At 37.6% G+C, this 15,556-nt stretch overlaps 1 protein-coding gene across 20 annotated transcripts in view; it reads right to left on the bottom strand.

Moving 5' to 3' along the window:
* Positions 1 to 1,548: 1,548 nt before the first annotated feature.
* Positions 1,549 to 15,556, bottom strand: part of FMR1 (fragile X mental retardation 1) — a 40,156-nt gene continuing 26,148 nt past the window's right edge. For 2 of the 20 annotated variants that reach the window (XM_027535312.1, XM_027535309.1), the window contains exons 11-17: positions 14,836 to 14,970; positions 14,269 to 14,331; positions 11,592 to 11,678; positions 9,023 to 9,218; positions 7,301 to 7,483; positions 6,520 to 6,602; positions 1,549 to 3,911 (exon numbers count right to left, since the gene is read on the bottom strand). In XM_027535312.1, coding sequence (XP_027391113.1) covers positions 3,801 to 3,911; positions 6,520 to 6,602; positions 7,301 to 7,483; positions 9,023 to 9,218; positions 11,592 to 11,678; positions 14,269 to 14,331; positions 14,836 to 14,970 — 858 coding nt within the window. In that variant the 3' untranslated portion in view covers positions 1,549 to 3,800. Of the gene's footprint in view, positions 3,963 to 4,095; positions 4,223 to 6,519; positions 6,603 to 7,300; positions 8,309 to 9,022; positions 9,219 to 11,591; positions 11,679 to 14,268; positions 14,332 to 14,835; positions 14,971 to 15,556 lie in introns of those variants that run through there. The other 18 variants (XM_027535323.1, XM_027535317.1, XM_027535307.1 and 15 more) reach the window with 13 other exon arrangements.

Genomic DNA, 15,556 nt, shown 5'->3' on the forward strand with positions numbered 1-15,556 from the left:
AACTTTTAATGGTATTTATTCCTTGAGCACTAGTATTCTTTGATGCAGTATCTTACAGGCTTTGATCTCCAGAGAAATCTGACAAAGATGCCTTACTATTTACCGAAAATAATACTGGAATTCTTTTCTTCTCTTACCATAAGCCATCTATGTTCTCTTTGATACTGAATAATATACTCTAGTTCTCAGGATTCCATGTAACCATTTTCTGTTGACAATTTTCCTTCTAATTTTGACCTACCCCTGTAATTAAGTGTACTGTATTAGAAATTGGTGGGAAAACCTTTAGGCACTTAGTTTGAAGCTTACTCTTGAATCACTTAGCAAGTGCAACTTGCAAAGACTTTTAATGCGTCTCCCATTAACATGAGACTCGTTAGCATAAAACATATTTCTTCATGGAAAGTTCTGAGAGAAATGGAAATAAAAATTTTAAATAGCAACCTTCTCCCCCCAAAAAAACCCTTCAAACAGCCTCAGATAAACAGAGGGAAAGATGGTCAAAATTTAACTACTGGTACCCATTAAGCCTTCTGAGCAATCAAGACTAGTATTCTGTAACGGCTATTTTAGAATAACTGCTTATCAGAGGCTCGAAGTGTCACGACGCAAAGACACTATTTATGGCCATGAAGCAAAATGGTCAAAAATGATCTAATCAGTATATCGACTCTAAAAGGTACTATACTCCTAACCACCAGGAACCGGAAGTTCATAGTCAGATGAGAGAAATGCCTCCAAGTGAGCCAATCGAGACAAGACAGGCTGCTGCCACCAGTAGGGTATTCACATGTAGCAAGCACTGAAACATGAAACCACGAAAACCCAACAAAGTTACCTGAGGATGGTTGCTACTTACCAACTCTAATGGATTGTGCAAGAGTCTAGAACTAGGCTGAACAGGTAACAGAAATTCAAAAAAAGTACCAGAATGAAAACTAGAAAGCCAGAAAATAAAGATGGGTTTTTCTCCAGAAAAAACACACAATTATATATAGAGAGACTGTCCTGCTTATCACTGGATCGTTTTGGATTCTAACACGGGGAAGCACTTAGATACCGTCATCTATTTCTATCTACTCTTCTAGGTTGTGCCAGAGTTTCCATCAAGTTATCACAGTAATCAATTCAGACATATTCTACCTACAGACTGTCACGTTCTCTATTACTGACATCAACATTTTTTTTTTAAAGATTCATAGACGTATTTAATAATTTCCAAATGGCAAGTAGGTTTGTTTATGTGTTCACTGACAGGAGCATGTCTTTAACATGGTTTAGTAGCATCCTATGTAATTAATGTGTTCAAATCCTCTAACTGGGAATATATAGAATTATTTTCAATTATCTACATTTCTGCCTTTTAGAAGCACATCAAAGATTATTTGCAAGGCATAATATATGCTTTGCATGATTAATACCTCCCCCCATCTCTAAGTTTTGTTACATTTAGAAATTTAAGACCAGGAACAAACATCTGTCAGACTAAATTTTTGCTTTTTCATAAGTGCAACTTTTTAATAAAAATTTACATCTAGATAAACAATCTTCAGATTTTTGAAATTTTAATAAGATTTTAAAAACATCATGACTTTGAACTGAAAAACATACATGTTTAGCACACAAATATTGTAATATGAATCAACTCCAACTCCACATGAAAACATGTGACTCAAATTACAGTTTTAGAAGTTAGTAATTCACATTTAAGCAAGTTAGCGCCTTGCTGAATTCAGCTGTGGTAAAAAAGAGACTTAGTGCATATTGTAATGGCACAATGTGCTTTTGTACCATTTTGTTGGTATTTTTCACCTTATTAAACAAGATCAAGTTCTTGAAAGTTGGTAGATAGCGGCTAACTTCCTATGACATGTGAAATTTCCAATGGTAACAGATACATTTTGTAACAGAACACTTTTCTATAGACTTTTCCTATCTTAAAATTTTAAAAGCAACCATTTGTAAGGATTGCATCAACATCAGTGTAGCAGAGGAAGATCAAACTTTATTGAAACTGCTTGCATACAAAATATATTGCACTATAACCAAACAAATGTCAACATAAAATCCAATCTGTTGTCGCTAATATGTACAGAGAATATTGCCCAAGAGCAGTTACATTACAAGGTCATTCTACCTTGGTTAATTATCTACAGTATTTTAAACCGAACAGCTTACAGATGATGTGTGCAAGGTACCAATTTCTGTTTTCAAATACTATACATTCCCAGAATAAATAACTAGAAATCAACATTAATGTTTGGCAATACTTTTAAAAGACTTTTTAATATTCTTGAAATCATGTGCAGTTTGTTGCCATTTTTATATGCTTATTTGTATGCAAGGAAAAGTAACCGTAATATGAAAATTCAAAGAAACAAACTCACAACAGACATCAGAGGCAGAACTTCGGTTTGTACGGCACTGTACAGATTCAGTGGTACCCCTACTTGGAGTTATTTTTTAAGAAAAATATAACATCTTAGAGTGAAGGTCCTTCACATATTTTCCTCAGTAAATCTCGTAAAAAAAAAAAAAAAAAAAAAAAACCCTCAAAACTGAAACCCAATATGTCAAAAAAAAAAAAAAGGAAAAAAAACTAAAGAAAAAAGTTTCATGTGTTAACCAATCCTAGTCTGCTTTCCAATTCTGCTTATACATTAGACCTAATATTTCAAAGTTTACAAAACATTTAACCTGCTTCCAATGTTTCTCAGACAAAGTACCTGTACTTCACAGGATTATTATGCACACATGGAAATGACCTTTCTACCTCCCCCAAATAAGCTTGAAATGAAAATGAGAAACTTCACAAAACTCGGGGAGGACAAAATAAAAGACAGCTCTAAGTTAAAACTGGTCATCAGGCCAAAGAGCAGGCATATCCTACTAACTTTCGACCAGGAAGATTTATTCCTAGCTGAAAACATTTGAGCCTCTTGCAAATGAAAAGACCGTTACTACTTTTCCGGTCTATACAGAAAAATTACACATCCCTCCAATAACACTATTTGTCAAACTTCAGTGCAACAGAACAAAAACAAAAGTCTTATTCTTTATACTGCCTAACCTGATGTTTATGTAAGAAAAAAAATATGGAAAGCATGCATTCTTCTATAAAGTACTAATGTTTGACAGGGTTTGCTACATCTTTTAACATTTAGTGTTTCCAACTTATCTTCCCTGAACTCTGCATCCAAATATAATATTCCTACCTGCCAAGATATAAAAAAGGCACAGATCATACAACTTTTTTTTTTTTTTTTTTTGCTAATGAAAATGACAAACGTCACATCACACACATCTCAGGGTCCACTAAAATACTGGAAAAGTGGACCAAAACATAAACTGACACAGGACATGAAATGCCATAGTATTTTATGGACTTCTATATGAGATTGAAAATAGAAGTCTAACATGATTACCATAAATGCTATTATTCAGAAAAACTGAAATATACCAGTGAGTTATCACCCAATGCAGGGTAAACGGTCCAAATTAACAAAGAATATCACTGCGCGGTATTTAAAAAATAAACCAAATGAAAATCCTGTCCTGAAGTGCTAAGTATACTTAATTATTTAAAAGTAATGTTTCAAAAATTTTAAGACCTCATTTTGTGCAAATTCGAAAATTGCTGCTTATGGCCAATGTGAAAAAAGCAAAATTCTTAACGGAATTGTTCATTTCATGCCCTGTGCCACCTTGCCTACTATTTGTCTTTGGCCTAACAAAGTTTTCTAATATGGAATAAGAATTATGGAAATGGTATAGGGGATATCACTCCAGAATTATGCAGTTTAGGGTACTCCATTGACAAGTGGTTGCTGGCCATCCACGGTGTCTGGCTTTTCCTTCCTCTGGTTACGATCTTTACCCGTGCGCAGCCGATTACCTTCACTGGAGGTATTCTGTAATGTTTTAGTGTGGACACTCCTTTCATTATTGCAGTCAACTCTGATCTAAAACAAGTTATAGTTGTTATATACAAAGACCATATTCTGTTGTAATCTGTAATTGGCCTGACAAGAAATTTAAGCCCAAAGTGTATATTCCACATGTTAAAAGGGATTTGAATAGAAGAAGTGTGAGAAATTAAGGTCAGGTAGGAGCTTTATTTGGCTTATGATTCTAAAACACTCTTCTTCTGTAACTGGAACACCTTGGTCATCTCACTGCATCCAAAGTTAGATAAAAACTCACAATCCTACTGTGTCTTCTTCTAAGTAGAACAAAACAATGAGAAACAAATAGTTAAAATGAACTCCCATTACGGATTGCAAAATATATATGCAAAATATACAGGTCTGTTCAAAAAAATGGTTTATTCTTCAAAGATATGAAACCCAGGAGGAGAGAGACAAATTATTGTCTTCCTATTCTGATGTTACCAGAGCAATAACTTAACTCACTTATTAACTAGCCTTTAGTTGACATCTTCATTTCTATCATAAGTATGATTAACTTTTTCTACAGTAAGGGCTCCCTTTGTCTTACAATGTGTGTGTGTGTATATAAATATACACATATACTGTATATACTCATAAATATACACACACACTATATATCCTCATATGAACACTGGTTTCTAGTAGCTTGTATTACAGTAAGGCAAGTCAGAGGATCATACAACTTAAACTCTGAAGAATAAGAATAGTACAGGGAAATTTGAAGACACTAATGTGTGGGACTGGAATCCCAGGAAGAGGACAGAGACGAGTATGATTTAAAAAGTAATATTGAGATTTATATAATATTTTAAGTGCCAGCATTGAACACTTAAAATACTGCTAATGCAATTGTAGATGCTGTACAAAAGAAAGATAATGTTGACACACAGGCCTAAAACAATTAATAAAAGTACTGATATGCTTCAAGTACAAATGGGACTACCTATAGCCCCAAAATGGTGCACTCGAATTTCAAAGTGTGTTTAATTGTTGGTCCTGGGTGAGTGTTTTAACTGTTTGGTTGTCAAGAGGGGAATTATAAAACTGGTACATAAACACCTTACATTTGTGTAAAACACATGTGTACATAATTTCATCAATCTCTAGGTCTAAGATCTTTTCTGTGATGATCCTTAAGCACCAGCTAATAGTTAACACCTACTTACAAATGCTAGGACTTCCCTGGTGGCTCAGACGGTAAAGCGTCTGTCTACAATGTGAGAGACTTGGATTCAATCCCTGGGTTGGGAAGATTCCCTGGAGACGGAAATGGCAACTCACTCCAGTACTTCTTGCCTTGAAAATCCCATGGACGGAGGAGCTTGGTGCAGGCTACTACCCATGGGGTCACAAAGAGTCGGGCATGACTCAGCGACTTCAATTTCTTTCTTTCTTTCTACAAATGCTATGAATTCTAAGGAATATTCTGTCATGAAGTTTCTGCTCTTAAAATTTATGTCTCACTAATTTTAGGTACTGGTCCCAAACCAATCCATAGTCATGAAAGGACCCCCAACTACTTGGATTAAGTCCTCAGAGTTAAAGCAGCAGCCGAAGAGATCATGTGTTCTGGGAATGAGGTACCAGGGTTCAAATATCACTCTGCTGCTGCTGCTAAGTCGCTTCAGTCGTGTCCGACTCTGTGCGACCCCATAGACGGCAGCCCACCAGGCTCCGCCCATCCCTGGGATTCTCCAGGCAAGAACACTGGAGTGGGTTGCCATTTCCTTCTTCAATGCATGAAAGTGAAAGGTGAAAGTGAAGTCCCTCAGTCGTGTCTGACTCTTAGTGACCCCATGGACCAGCCTACCAGGCTCCTCCATCCATGGGATTTTCCAGGCAAGAGTACTGGAGTGGGGTGCCACTGCCTTCTCCGAAATATCACTCTAGTGTATGCTAACTATGTGACTCAATCTTTCTAAACTTCAGTTTACTCATCTATAAAACAGAGTAATAAAACTTCTTACCTCAGGGTACTGTTCAAACATTAAGTGAGATACAATACACCCAGCCAAGGTACCTGGCCGTGCTTGGGGGCTCATTTTAAAATTATGTTAACAATGTGTTCAGCACAGGTGCTGGCCACATGAGATGGGTTCTCAGGGAAGAGGCTGGCTCTAAATAGGCAGCTGACTGATTCAGCATGTACTAGCCGAGTGTCATCAGCCCTGTCTATTGTGAGCTAGATACCTTCTTTTTCTTACTTTCCAGTCAGAGAACACCCTATCCTTGCAACTCTGGTGAGGAGGGATGTGGGTTCCACAGGGCTTATGCAAGTCTCTCTCAGTACATTCCTGGATGTTTCTTTCCTTGGAGAATGGGGGTAGGGAGGACCACCTATGTGGTACTGAAGTCATAATGTGGTTGTCAAAATCTTTACAAATACTGAGACTGCACATTCTCTAGAGAAATCTTCTTTGTATACTTGTCATAAAGGACTAAAATTGACCACAAATGTAATGTTGAAAAGAAAGTATTTCACAAATACCTATATAGTATAGCAAATTCACATAAATCTCAAACTTCTGTAACTGGCACAATTTAGATGAAAAGAGGCACAAAGGTTTACCTGGAGGGATCCATCTGCTGTTCTTCCTTTAGCCTCTCTTGGATTACGTGGACGATTATCTGTTCGGGAGTGATCGTCGTTTCCTAGAGGGACATTTTTAAAAGGTTCAATGGTCACTGATTCTGACATGCCTATTGGAGAGTTCTTTGTTCCCACATCCTCAATTTATTTAGACCAATCACAGAATCTAAAATATAATCAACAACCTAGCAATTTTAGTTACACACTGTCTAATAATCTAGCATCCAGGTGGCACTAGTGGCAAAGAACCTGCCTGCCAATGCAGGAGACATAAGAGACCTGAGTTCTATCCCTGCATCAGGAAGATCCCCTGGATAAGGAAATGGCTACCCACTCTAGTACTCTTGCCTGGAGAAGCCCATGGACAAAGGAGCCTGGCGGGTTACAGTCCACAGGGCTGCAAAGAGCTGGACATGACTAAAGCGGCTTAGTGCACAGCAGCACATGTTACAGAAAACATTTCTAAGCCATTACAGTCCTACATCAACTGTGTGATATGTCAACCTGAACTAATGATTAGATGTGATGTTTAGAGTACCCAAAGAAGCTGAACTAGTTATCAGGGGTTATTCATATGTTTGTAAATTGTAAGGAAGCCTGTCTGATATTGCTAATTACATGAGCCTTTCTTATGGTGACCAGTACAAAATGGGAGAAATGGGGGCTTGATAGTATGTCACTTAATCACCTAGCTTTTTCATAGAACTTCAGACAGTTGTTACAATTCAGCTTCATTTCTTAAATGAAAAACCCTCCGTACCTTTGAAGCTGCCTCCACGTCCTCTTCCTCCTTGTCCTCTTCCTCCGCCGCCACGCCGCCGCCCGTCTCCTCTGCGCAGGAAGTTCTCCCTCTCTTCCTCTGTTGGAGCTAATGACCAATCACTGAGTTCATCTCTGTGGTCAGATTCTGTTTCAGAAGCATTTGATGCTTCAGAATTAGTTCCTATCGAGAGTTAAAAGTTATATACCATTGTCCGACTTAAAAAAATGTTAGGTTAACAGAAACTTCCAGAGACGTTTCTGGGGGCAATCCATTACACTTCCTAATTTATAAGCCCACCAAAGAGTATATTATCACCTTCCATTTTGTAAAACAAATTATCTTAAGTTTAAAATGAAGGTTTTCATGATATTTGAGGTCATTTTTGTTTCAAACATTTTTGGTTCTCATTAAAAAAAAGGAATTCTATTAGCCATCTAAGTTCAAACCTGAGTATGCCACATCATTAAACAGCTGTGCTCCTTTAAACATCTGTGCTCTTTGGAGGAAAAGTTGCCTACAACAATTAAATGCAATACCTTGATAAACAAAACTTCTAGAAAGAAAGTTCCTTTTAACAAGGTTTGGCCCAGGGACAAAGGGGAATGCACAAATTTTGGTCATCTTAGAGAGAGTGGCAAAGGTGGCCATTGTGGCTACTATCTCAGGGAATGGTCTCTTGTGGGATCAGGGACTGGACCTCGCTGAATGGGGATATGCTTGTCTGATGCTTGGTCCACAACCTTCCCTCCCACTCCCACAGGAATAACTGATCATTAGAAAGAATTTACTGTAGTGAACTTATTATGCCTGAGTGGGTGGGTTAATGACACAGGGGATGGGAGATGGGAAAAGAACTTCCTGGTGAGAGGGGACCTTCCAAAGCATCAAGAACAGACAGTTGGGAAAGGGATGAGGGCTCAGGTTCAAGGTTGGCCTTAGGAGTAGGTAGCTCTCTCCCCCACTCCAGAACATCAACTCTACTACCTCTCTCTTCCTCTGTTGGAGCTAATGAGAAATTATAGCTTCACCATTATAGCTTCATTCCTGTGGATCTTGAAGGCTTTTCCATCTTACTGAGTTCCTTTTTGAAACGCAAATATTTGTGAGATGGATTATACCTTATACCATCATTAGCCAGTTACATAGTAGATACACAGTTGAGCAAGACAGTAGGCACGGGCAGTGGGACAGCGTTCAGTGAAAGGTACTGGGAGAGAAGAAAGCAGCACTGAGCAAAGAGCTGGGGAGGCAAAGAGAAGCTTCGCCTACTTCTTGACTTTGCCTAGGGCTGACTTTGGCCATGCCACTCAAAATCACCTTATGAGCCACAGGATGCAGACCCCTGATTTACACAGTCCATCCAGCAAGTATGACCAGCACATGCCTGACAAAACATGAGCCACAGTACACAAATGAAAAAAAGTTTTGGCTATATAGTAATAAAATCAGGAAAGGCCTTAGGAAAGGCATTAGCATACAAGGGCTTAAGCAGATTTATCCCCAGTCACACTGTGGACAGAACTCACACCTGCCCTGTGAACTCTATGGGTTATTATCAGGTTTTTCACTCTATGTGTCTTGCAACACAATTTGACCCACTGTGAATTGGAAACCATGTAGTGAGAAATTGTTATAATGGAGTTCTAATGAATATTAGAGATTAGCAGCTATTAAGTCTAGGAACAGATAAAGTTACTGAGTAAAATGCTTAGTTTGTACCTGAAGTATATCCAGGACCGCGTCTGCCGTGCCCCCTATTTCTGTAAGGTCTACTACCTCGACCCAGTCCTTGACCATCATCAGTCACATAGCCTTTTTCCTTATCTGTACGATTTGGTGGTGGTCTAGAACTAGCTCCAATCTGTCGCAACTGCTCATCAATTTGTAATCTCTCCAAACGCAACTGGTCTACTTCCTATTTAAAATATACAAGATAACAGTAAAAATAATTTGACATTTTACTTAACAAAACCTTTCTCCTTTTCATCAGATAAAAAGTATACTGGAAATATTTCAATTTCAGCTCTAAGTTTATAGTAAACACTGTTACACAGAATTATCAGGAAATCGAACGGTCTCCTTAAAAAGAAAATTACTATAGGTAACGTATTATTGATGTCTAGAATTAAGAGATATAACAAAAATACTCAGCATTAAAATTATACTGACAGAATTTAAAGTTATTTAATTTGGCAATATTATCCAATAGATCTGCTAAGGCACAAATATGGTAGTTTGGGGACTTCTTGATAATAGGTTATTGAATAAAACAACTCTAAAATGTATGAATACAGATAAATGACATTTAAGACTTAACCAGCTAAGCTTAAAAATCACACATTGTAAATAATCTTAATTAATAAAACACTGAATGTGGGCCATCTTCTACTTTCAAAGAACAGGAACTATCTAACAGTTAACCCAAAAAGTTGGATATCATGCCTTGAAAACCTCTTAAAGACTACAACTCTGCTAAAACAAGTATGATGAACAGTATAAAGTTAATTGATCAAAATATATACCTGGGGTCCACTAATAGACCCTCACACACAATGCTTCCAATATGCTAGGTTCTGTCAAAACCAGATGATGTCTCAGTTCTAACCCTTCTCCTTCCAATTTATTCATAAACATCGATTTACTAGCTGCAGGGAACTGGATCCACAACTAGAGTAGTGGTTGGGTGTCTCAGTCAAGCAGAGGCAATCATAGGGACTGTCCACATGAACAGTCACTGGGGAAGCCCCTGTAAAGCTAAGTTCTTAAAATCTTAGTATAGCAGTTTCAGGAAAAGGGCAGGTAAGGATCTAGATGAGTGCCATCTGTGCTCTGAACCAGACATTGTTTTACAAAGGACTTAATTAAAGGAGAGACTGCCGCTGAGTGAGTGGCTTACTCCAAAAGTACAGTTATAGCTCATGGAATGGGTGGATCTTGCAAAACAGAATGGTAGTCCAGGTTATCCCATGGGGGCAAAGCAGTCATCACTTGGTGAGCGACGCCAAGCCCACTCAAGGGAAGATCTGGTGATGGGAAGCATGGCAACAGGACAGCTGCCAATAATCCAAAAAGATATTCAATTGTGAAGAATAAATCAAAAGATCTAAAGAACACTGGTTAAAAGAACAAGGGACTGACATAATGCAACCTTAAATTTCCAGGTCTTCAACATTATTTAAGCTAAGAATAGGAAGAAAAACACATACAACAGATTACACGTAAGACACACTTTAAAACAAAAGTGAATAAGCAAATCAATGGGGTATCCTACCCACACAAACCTTGCTGGATGAAACCTCTCCATTTTCAATTATTAATTGACCACCATAAGAAGGATAAGAAGTGCCTAGCTATTATGTTTTTCTTCCTTATTTACATGTAACTATAAATTGCTTCATTTTATTTAAGAAGTCAGCAGAAAAATTCTTAACAGGATAGCCTCATAAATACAACAGAAAGTTGGATTACTTTAAAAATAATATTTAGTACCCGTTACAGTATGTTTCTGATACATGTGGATACAAAGATGGAATTATAAAAGTGACATTGGTAAAATTCTATTTTGTTGAATTACAGAACAGTTGACCAAAATAAATTTTAAAAAACACCTAGTCTAGGGAGGTGATTTGCCTACAGACACAGAGCTGGTCATGGCAGAAGACTACCATCAAGTGCTGGACTGCCAATCCACTGCTTTTACTGCTATGCCCTGCAGCCTCCTGGTTCCTGCTTTCCAGATTCTAAGCTGGAGTAGGCACAGTGGTACAAATACCAACTAAAATGAGCATTTATACAAGGAGACATAAATTGCTTCTAGTTTGTAAAACGGAGTATAGAGAAAATTATGAAGGGTACACATTTAAACAGAGGACTTCATGAAACTCTGGGCTATTCCTGATAAATGACATAAAGGGGACAACAAAGCAAGTGTTACAGACATAAAATTTGGCCTGGAACAAACTCTCAAGGGCTAGAAAGGATCAATGGGATGAAAAGGATTTTAGACAGGATTGTCTAAAGTGGATATGAGGGTTTAACAGAAGAATAATGGGAAATAGGGAAATTTCTTCAGAATGGGGATACTGATTCTTTAAATGATGGAAAACTGACTTGTGTTTTCAGAAAGAACACAATAAGCTAAACAAAATGAGTTTTTTTGTTTTATCTTTTATAGGTCTTTCATTATCATGTACAGGCTAGAAGAAATCTTAATTGTGTTAAGATTTACTATGGAGTATTTCTATTTTAGCGCAAAAAGATTCAAAGTTAAAGTTCTTCCTGTTCTCACCTTTAAATAGTTCAGATGATAATCCAAAAGAACAGTGGCATTAGCGATGCTGTCTTTTGTTCCCACAAAAACAAATGGTACCATACCCTGAAATAGAAATGACAACAATAATCTTATAAAATTAATGATGAATTACAATCTGAAATATGCAAATAATGACTAAATCCCTAGCACAGGATCTGACAAACGGTAGGTACAGAAAAGTTTGTTGAAAATATGAAATACATAAAAACAAGAGTAGTTAGTATGTTTTACACATCTCCTGTGTATAAGGACAGATCAACATAGCAACCATTAAATCCATCAGGGTTACTACGATTTAAACACTATTAAATGTTGGCAAGCTTATAAATTATGTAACTCAAAATTATACAAGTTTGAAAATGAGACACATAAACAAAATAAGTACTTTAAAATACTCTTATTAAATTACTGCAGGTTTTATTTAGACAAAATTCCAAATTAAAATTAGATACTAGGGCACAAAAATAAAAACTAAATCAACTTTGCTAACCAAGTCAACAGAGTAAAAATAAGAGACAAACAAAAAGAGTTAGGCTAAATTAATGTGCACTTAGTAATTATTCTGTGAGAGGGGGGAAACTGGGCATATTCATGAACATAAAATTTAACATTTCAATATAATGTACTCTGAACACTGTAAAGGACTGAACCATTAAGAAAGTTTGATCTCCCTATGATACAACTTTAAGGATAGATTTTTTGAAAAACAAGTATACTAAAAATGTGTACTTCTAGCTCATCAGTAGAAATGAGGGGGAAAAAAATTGTTTCTTGCGGCAAGTTATAGGGAAGCCTAGGCCAGTTCTGTCGGAGAAGGCAATGGCACCAGTACTCCAGTACTTTTGTACTCTTGCACTCCAGTACTCTTGCCTGGAAAATCCCATGGATGGAGGAACCTGGTGGGCTGCAGGCCATGGGGTCGCTGAGGGTCGGACACGACTGAGCGACTTCACTTTCACTTTTCACTTTCATGCATTGGAGAAGGAAATGGCAACCCACTCCAGTGTTCTTGCCTGGAGAATCCCAGGGACAGGGGAGCCTGGTGGGCTGCGGTCTGTGGGGTCGCACAGAGTCACACACGACCGAAGCGACTTAGCAGCAGCAGCAGCAGGCCAGTTCTGTAAACTAACAGCTGGCAATTATGACCTTCAAAGCTGAGAATAATTCAGTATTTCACTACTGATGAAATTCTCATGGTTACTGATAGTCACAAGTGACTAAAGAAAAGTACACAGTAGTTTTGATGTAGATATATTAGAATTTTCTAGGTGAAAGAAGCCAAGAAACTTAGCAAGTATCACTCTTTTAAAAAGAGCATTTGTTCAATAGGTGTTGGTACTGCTAGGCTGCTTTTGTTTGCTTGCACTCAGTATATAGCACCTTAAACGTATGTGGGGTTGGAATAGGTTTTTTTCTTTTTCCTTCCACATGAACATGGCTGTTCAGAGGGTACAAGACTGAATAATTAGGAAATATTGCTTGCAAACTGGCATCCGTCTGGTAGGCAAGTCATTGCTTCCTAGTAACTAGAACCACCTGAAGAATCAGGTGCCACTGAAAACGCATGGGCTTCTTTTTTTCACCGAATGAACTATGGAATTAATCAGGCCTATGACCCAGATCTTTTTTTGTCAAAAACATTTTTGACTGTTGAGTTTTTTTCCCCAACTGACTTTCTTACAAAGCAGTTAACCATATTATTTTCCAAAATGCCCTATGATGAAATGCTATGCCCTGCTCCTTGGATCACATACTATCAAAATAAGCTTTAATGCCACAGATTTAGCTGATCAACTTTGAAGCAAATAGTGAAAAGCAAAATTATCTTTCAACATTTCCAAACTGATGATGTACCCAAGTGCCACTCTATTAAGCACAGCACTAGTGGACCAGAATAGTTAAGACAAAGAAAGGCAAGAGCAGAACAGTGACCTTCAATGTAGATACCAGGAAAAAGTGATCCCCTGATCTGGGATGAGAACTGGACTCCCCCGCACAGAGGAATGTCCAATCCACTTGCAGTTACATTTCTCTTTATAAAATGCTATTTTCGCTTTTAATCTCTTGTTACTCATAACTTTTCTTCCCATCAACAGTTCATACAGGCCAGATGAGGCGGCATGCCCTCAAGAAACTAACAATGTAAGGATAAAACAAGTAAACATCTATGTGCTAAGTGCTACAGACAGGGATGACCACATCAGATTATCAAAGGGGAGAAAGGCTCTTGAGCTCAGGGGGAGGGACCTGATGGCAAGTACACAAGGAAAGAGGCACATGGAATAAGCCCACAGCAAGGTGGCAAGCTGGAGAAAACAGAGGGCTTCTGGCAGAGGAAGCATATGCATGTATCTAGGAGCAACAAGCAGTAGACAGCAGTGTTTGGACAACTCTAAGTATGGCTCAAGCCTCTCTCCAGTGCAAGGAAGAGGAGTGGTAAGAGATGATATTGGTCAGGTGGCTGTGAAAAAAAGGCCTTGTAAGCAACAGGAAGGAGTATCAGCTTTCTCCCCAGGGCAATGGAGCAAAAAAACCCACAGACACACCTCCACCATGCCCCAATTCTGATGATCATTTGAAAGTCTTTCTTAACAAGGGGAATAAACATTAAAATATAAAATTAAAATGTATTTTTCAAGGAATGGTTTCCTACCTGCCAAGCCTTGAGTTCAGGTTTCTGGGATTCCCCTGCTACAATGGATGAAACCACTAACACCTAAAGCAGTATAAGGAATGCAAGTGATGTCATTAACTATAACAAATGATACACAGAAGCCTGAACGCAGGACTTTCACTGTAGGACTTCTAAATTCGTTTCTAAACAATTCGGTTAGTTCAAATATTGAAAGTCAGTTTAAAAATATGGCTTTAGGTAACAATTTATGCATCTAACACAAGGTACATTTGGATATATTATAACCTGCAAAATTTCAAGAGCTAGAGCATGAAAAAATGAAAGTCCACCCTCAGAAGAAAAATGTGACCACTAAATGCAACCCCATATTTTATGTTTACAGCATAAGATTTGTCACTGTGAATAAACTGAAAAGTAATTATCTCATTGGTCTGTAATATCTTGTAAGCTGGCAATCAGATCTGAAACAGATATAGCATGAATAGTCTATAAGCCTAACCAGACAACATACCCAAAACAACAACTGTGACATTTGGGGCAAAGAAATTACTTACAGTATAATTCCAAGTGACAATTATTTCTTACCCTCTGGACTTTTGTGCTGTTAGGTTGTGAAAAGTGAGTGCTGTTTTCCTTTATATCTGTATGTTTTTTATCTTCTGAGGGAATAGGTCCAACCCTTGAGTTACTGGAAGGTAGGGAATTTGGTGGCATCATTTCCTTGGTGAAAAACACAAAACATAAAAGAGGAAAAAAAGGATCCATTTTTAAAATTTTACTTAGCACCATTATTGTATCAATGATCATCTTTTTTAAGAACAGAAACTATTATAGACAGTTTTGGTAAACAAACTTAGAGAATGCAAAAACTGTGCAATAAAAATGCACACAGATTGCAGTTAAAAGAACCTTTCACAAAAGCAAAAACTAGACAACATATGAAAATTATGGCAATTTGGAAGGATTTTATTTTAAACAGTATCATTGTATAGAAGAGCACGCCCTCACCTCCTCCATCCCAAATACTTCAAAAAATGTAAGGCAACACAAACACAAACATACAAACTAAAAAAGCCAAAAGATGAAAGCCAAAAACCTAATTAGTATCCCAATTTTGTCTCTACCAGTAACTTAAGTGATTTGAAGTGTGCTTCAGATTTTGTTTTTACATTTGTGATGGCCCATGCTAAAAATCTAGAAATAAGACTTAAGGAGTTAAAGGGACTAATACACAATCACAGCATCAGAGACTAGAAAGAGGCCGTCATCTATAACTCCAATTAGCTGGCATGCCTGACAGAGGTTT

Source organism: Bos indicus x Bos taurus, chromosome X (assembly GCF_003369695.1).
Source record: "Bos indicus x Bos taurus breed Angus x Brahman F1 hybrid chromosome X, Bos_hybrid_MaternalHap_v2.0, whole genome shotgun sequence".
Lineage (NCBI taxonomy): Eukaryota > Metazoa > Chordata > Mammalia > Artiodactyla > Bovidae > Bos > Bos indicus x Bos taurus.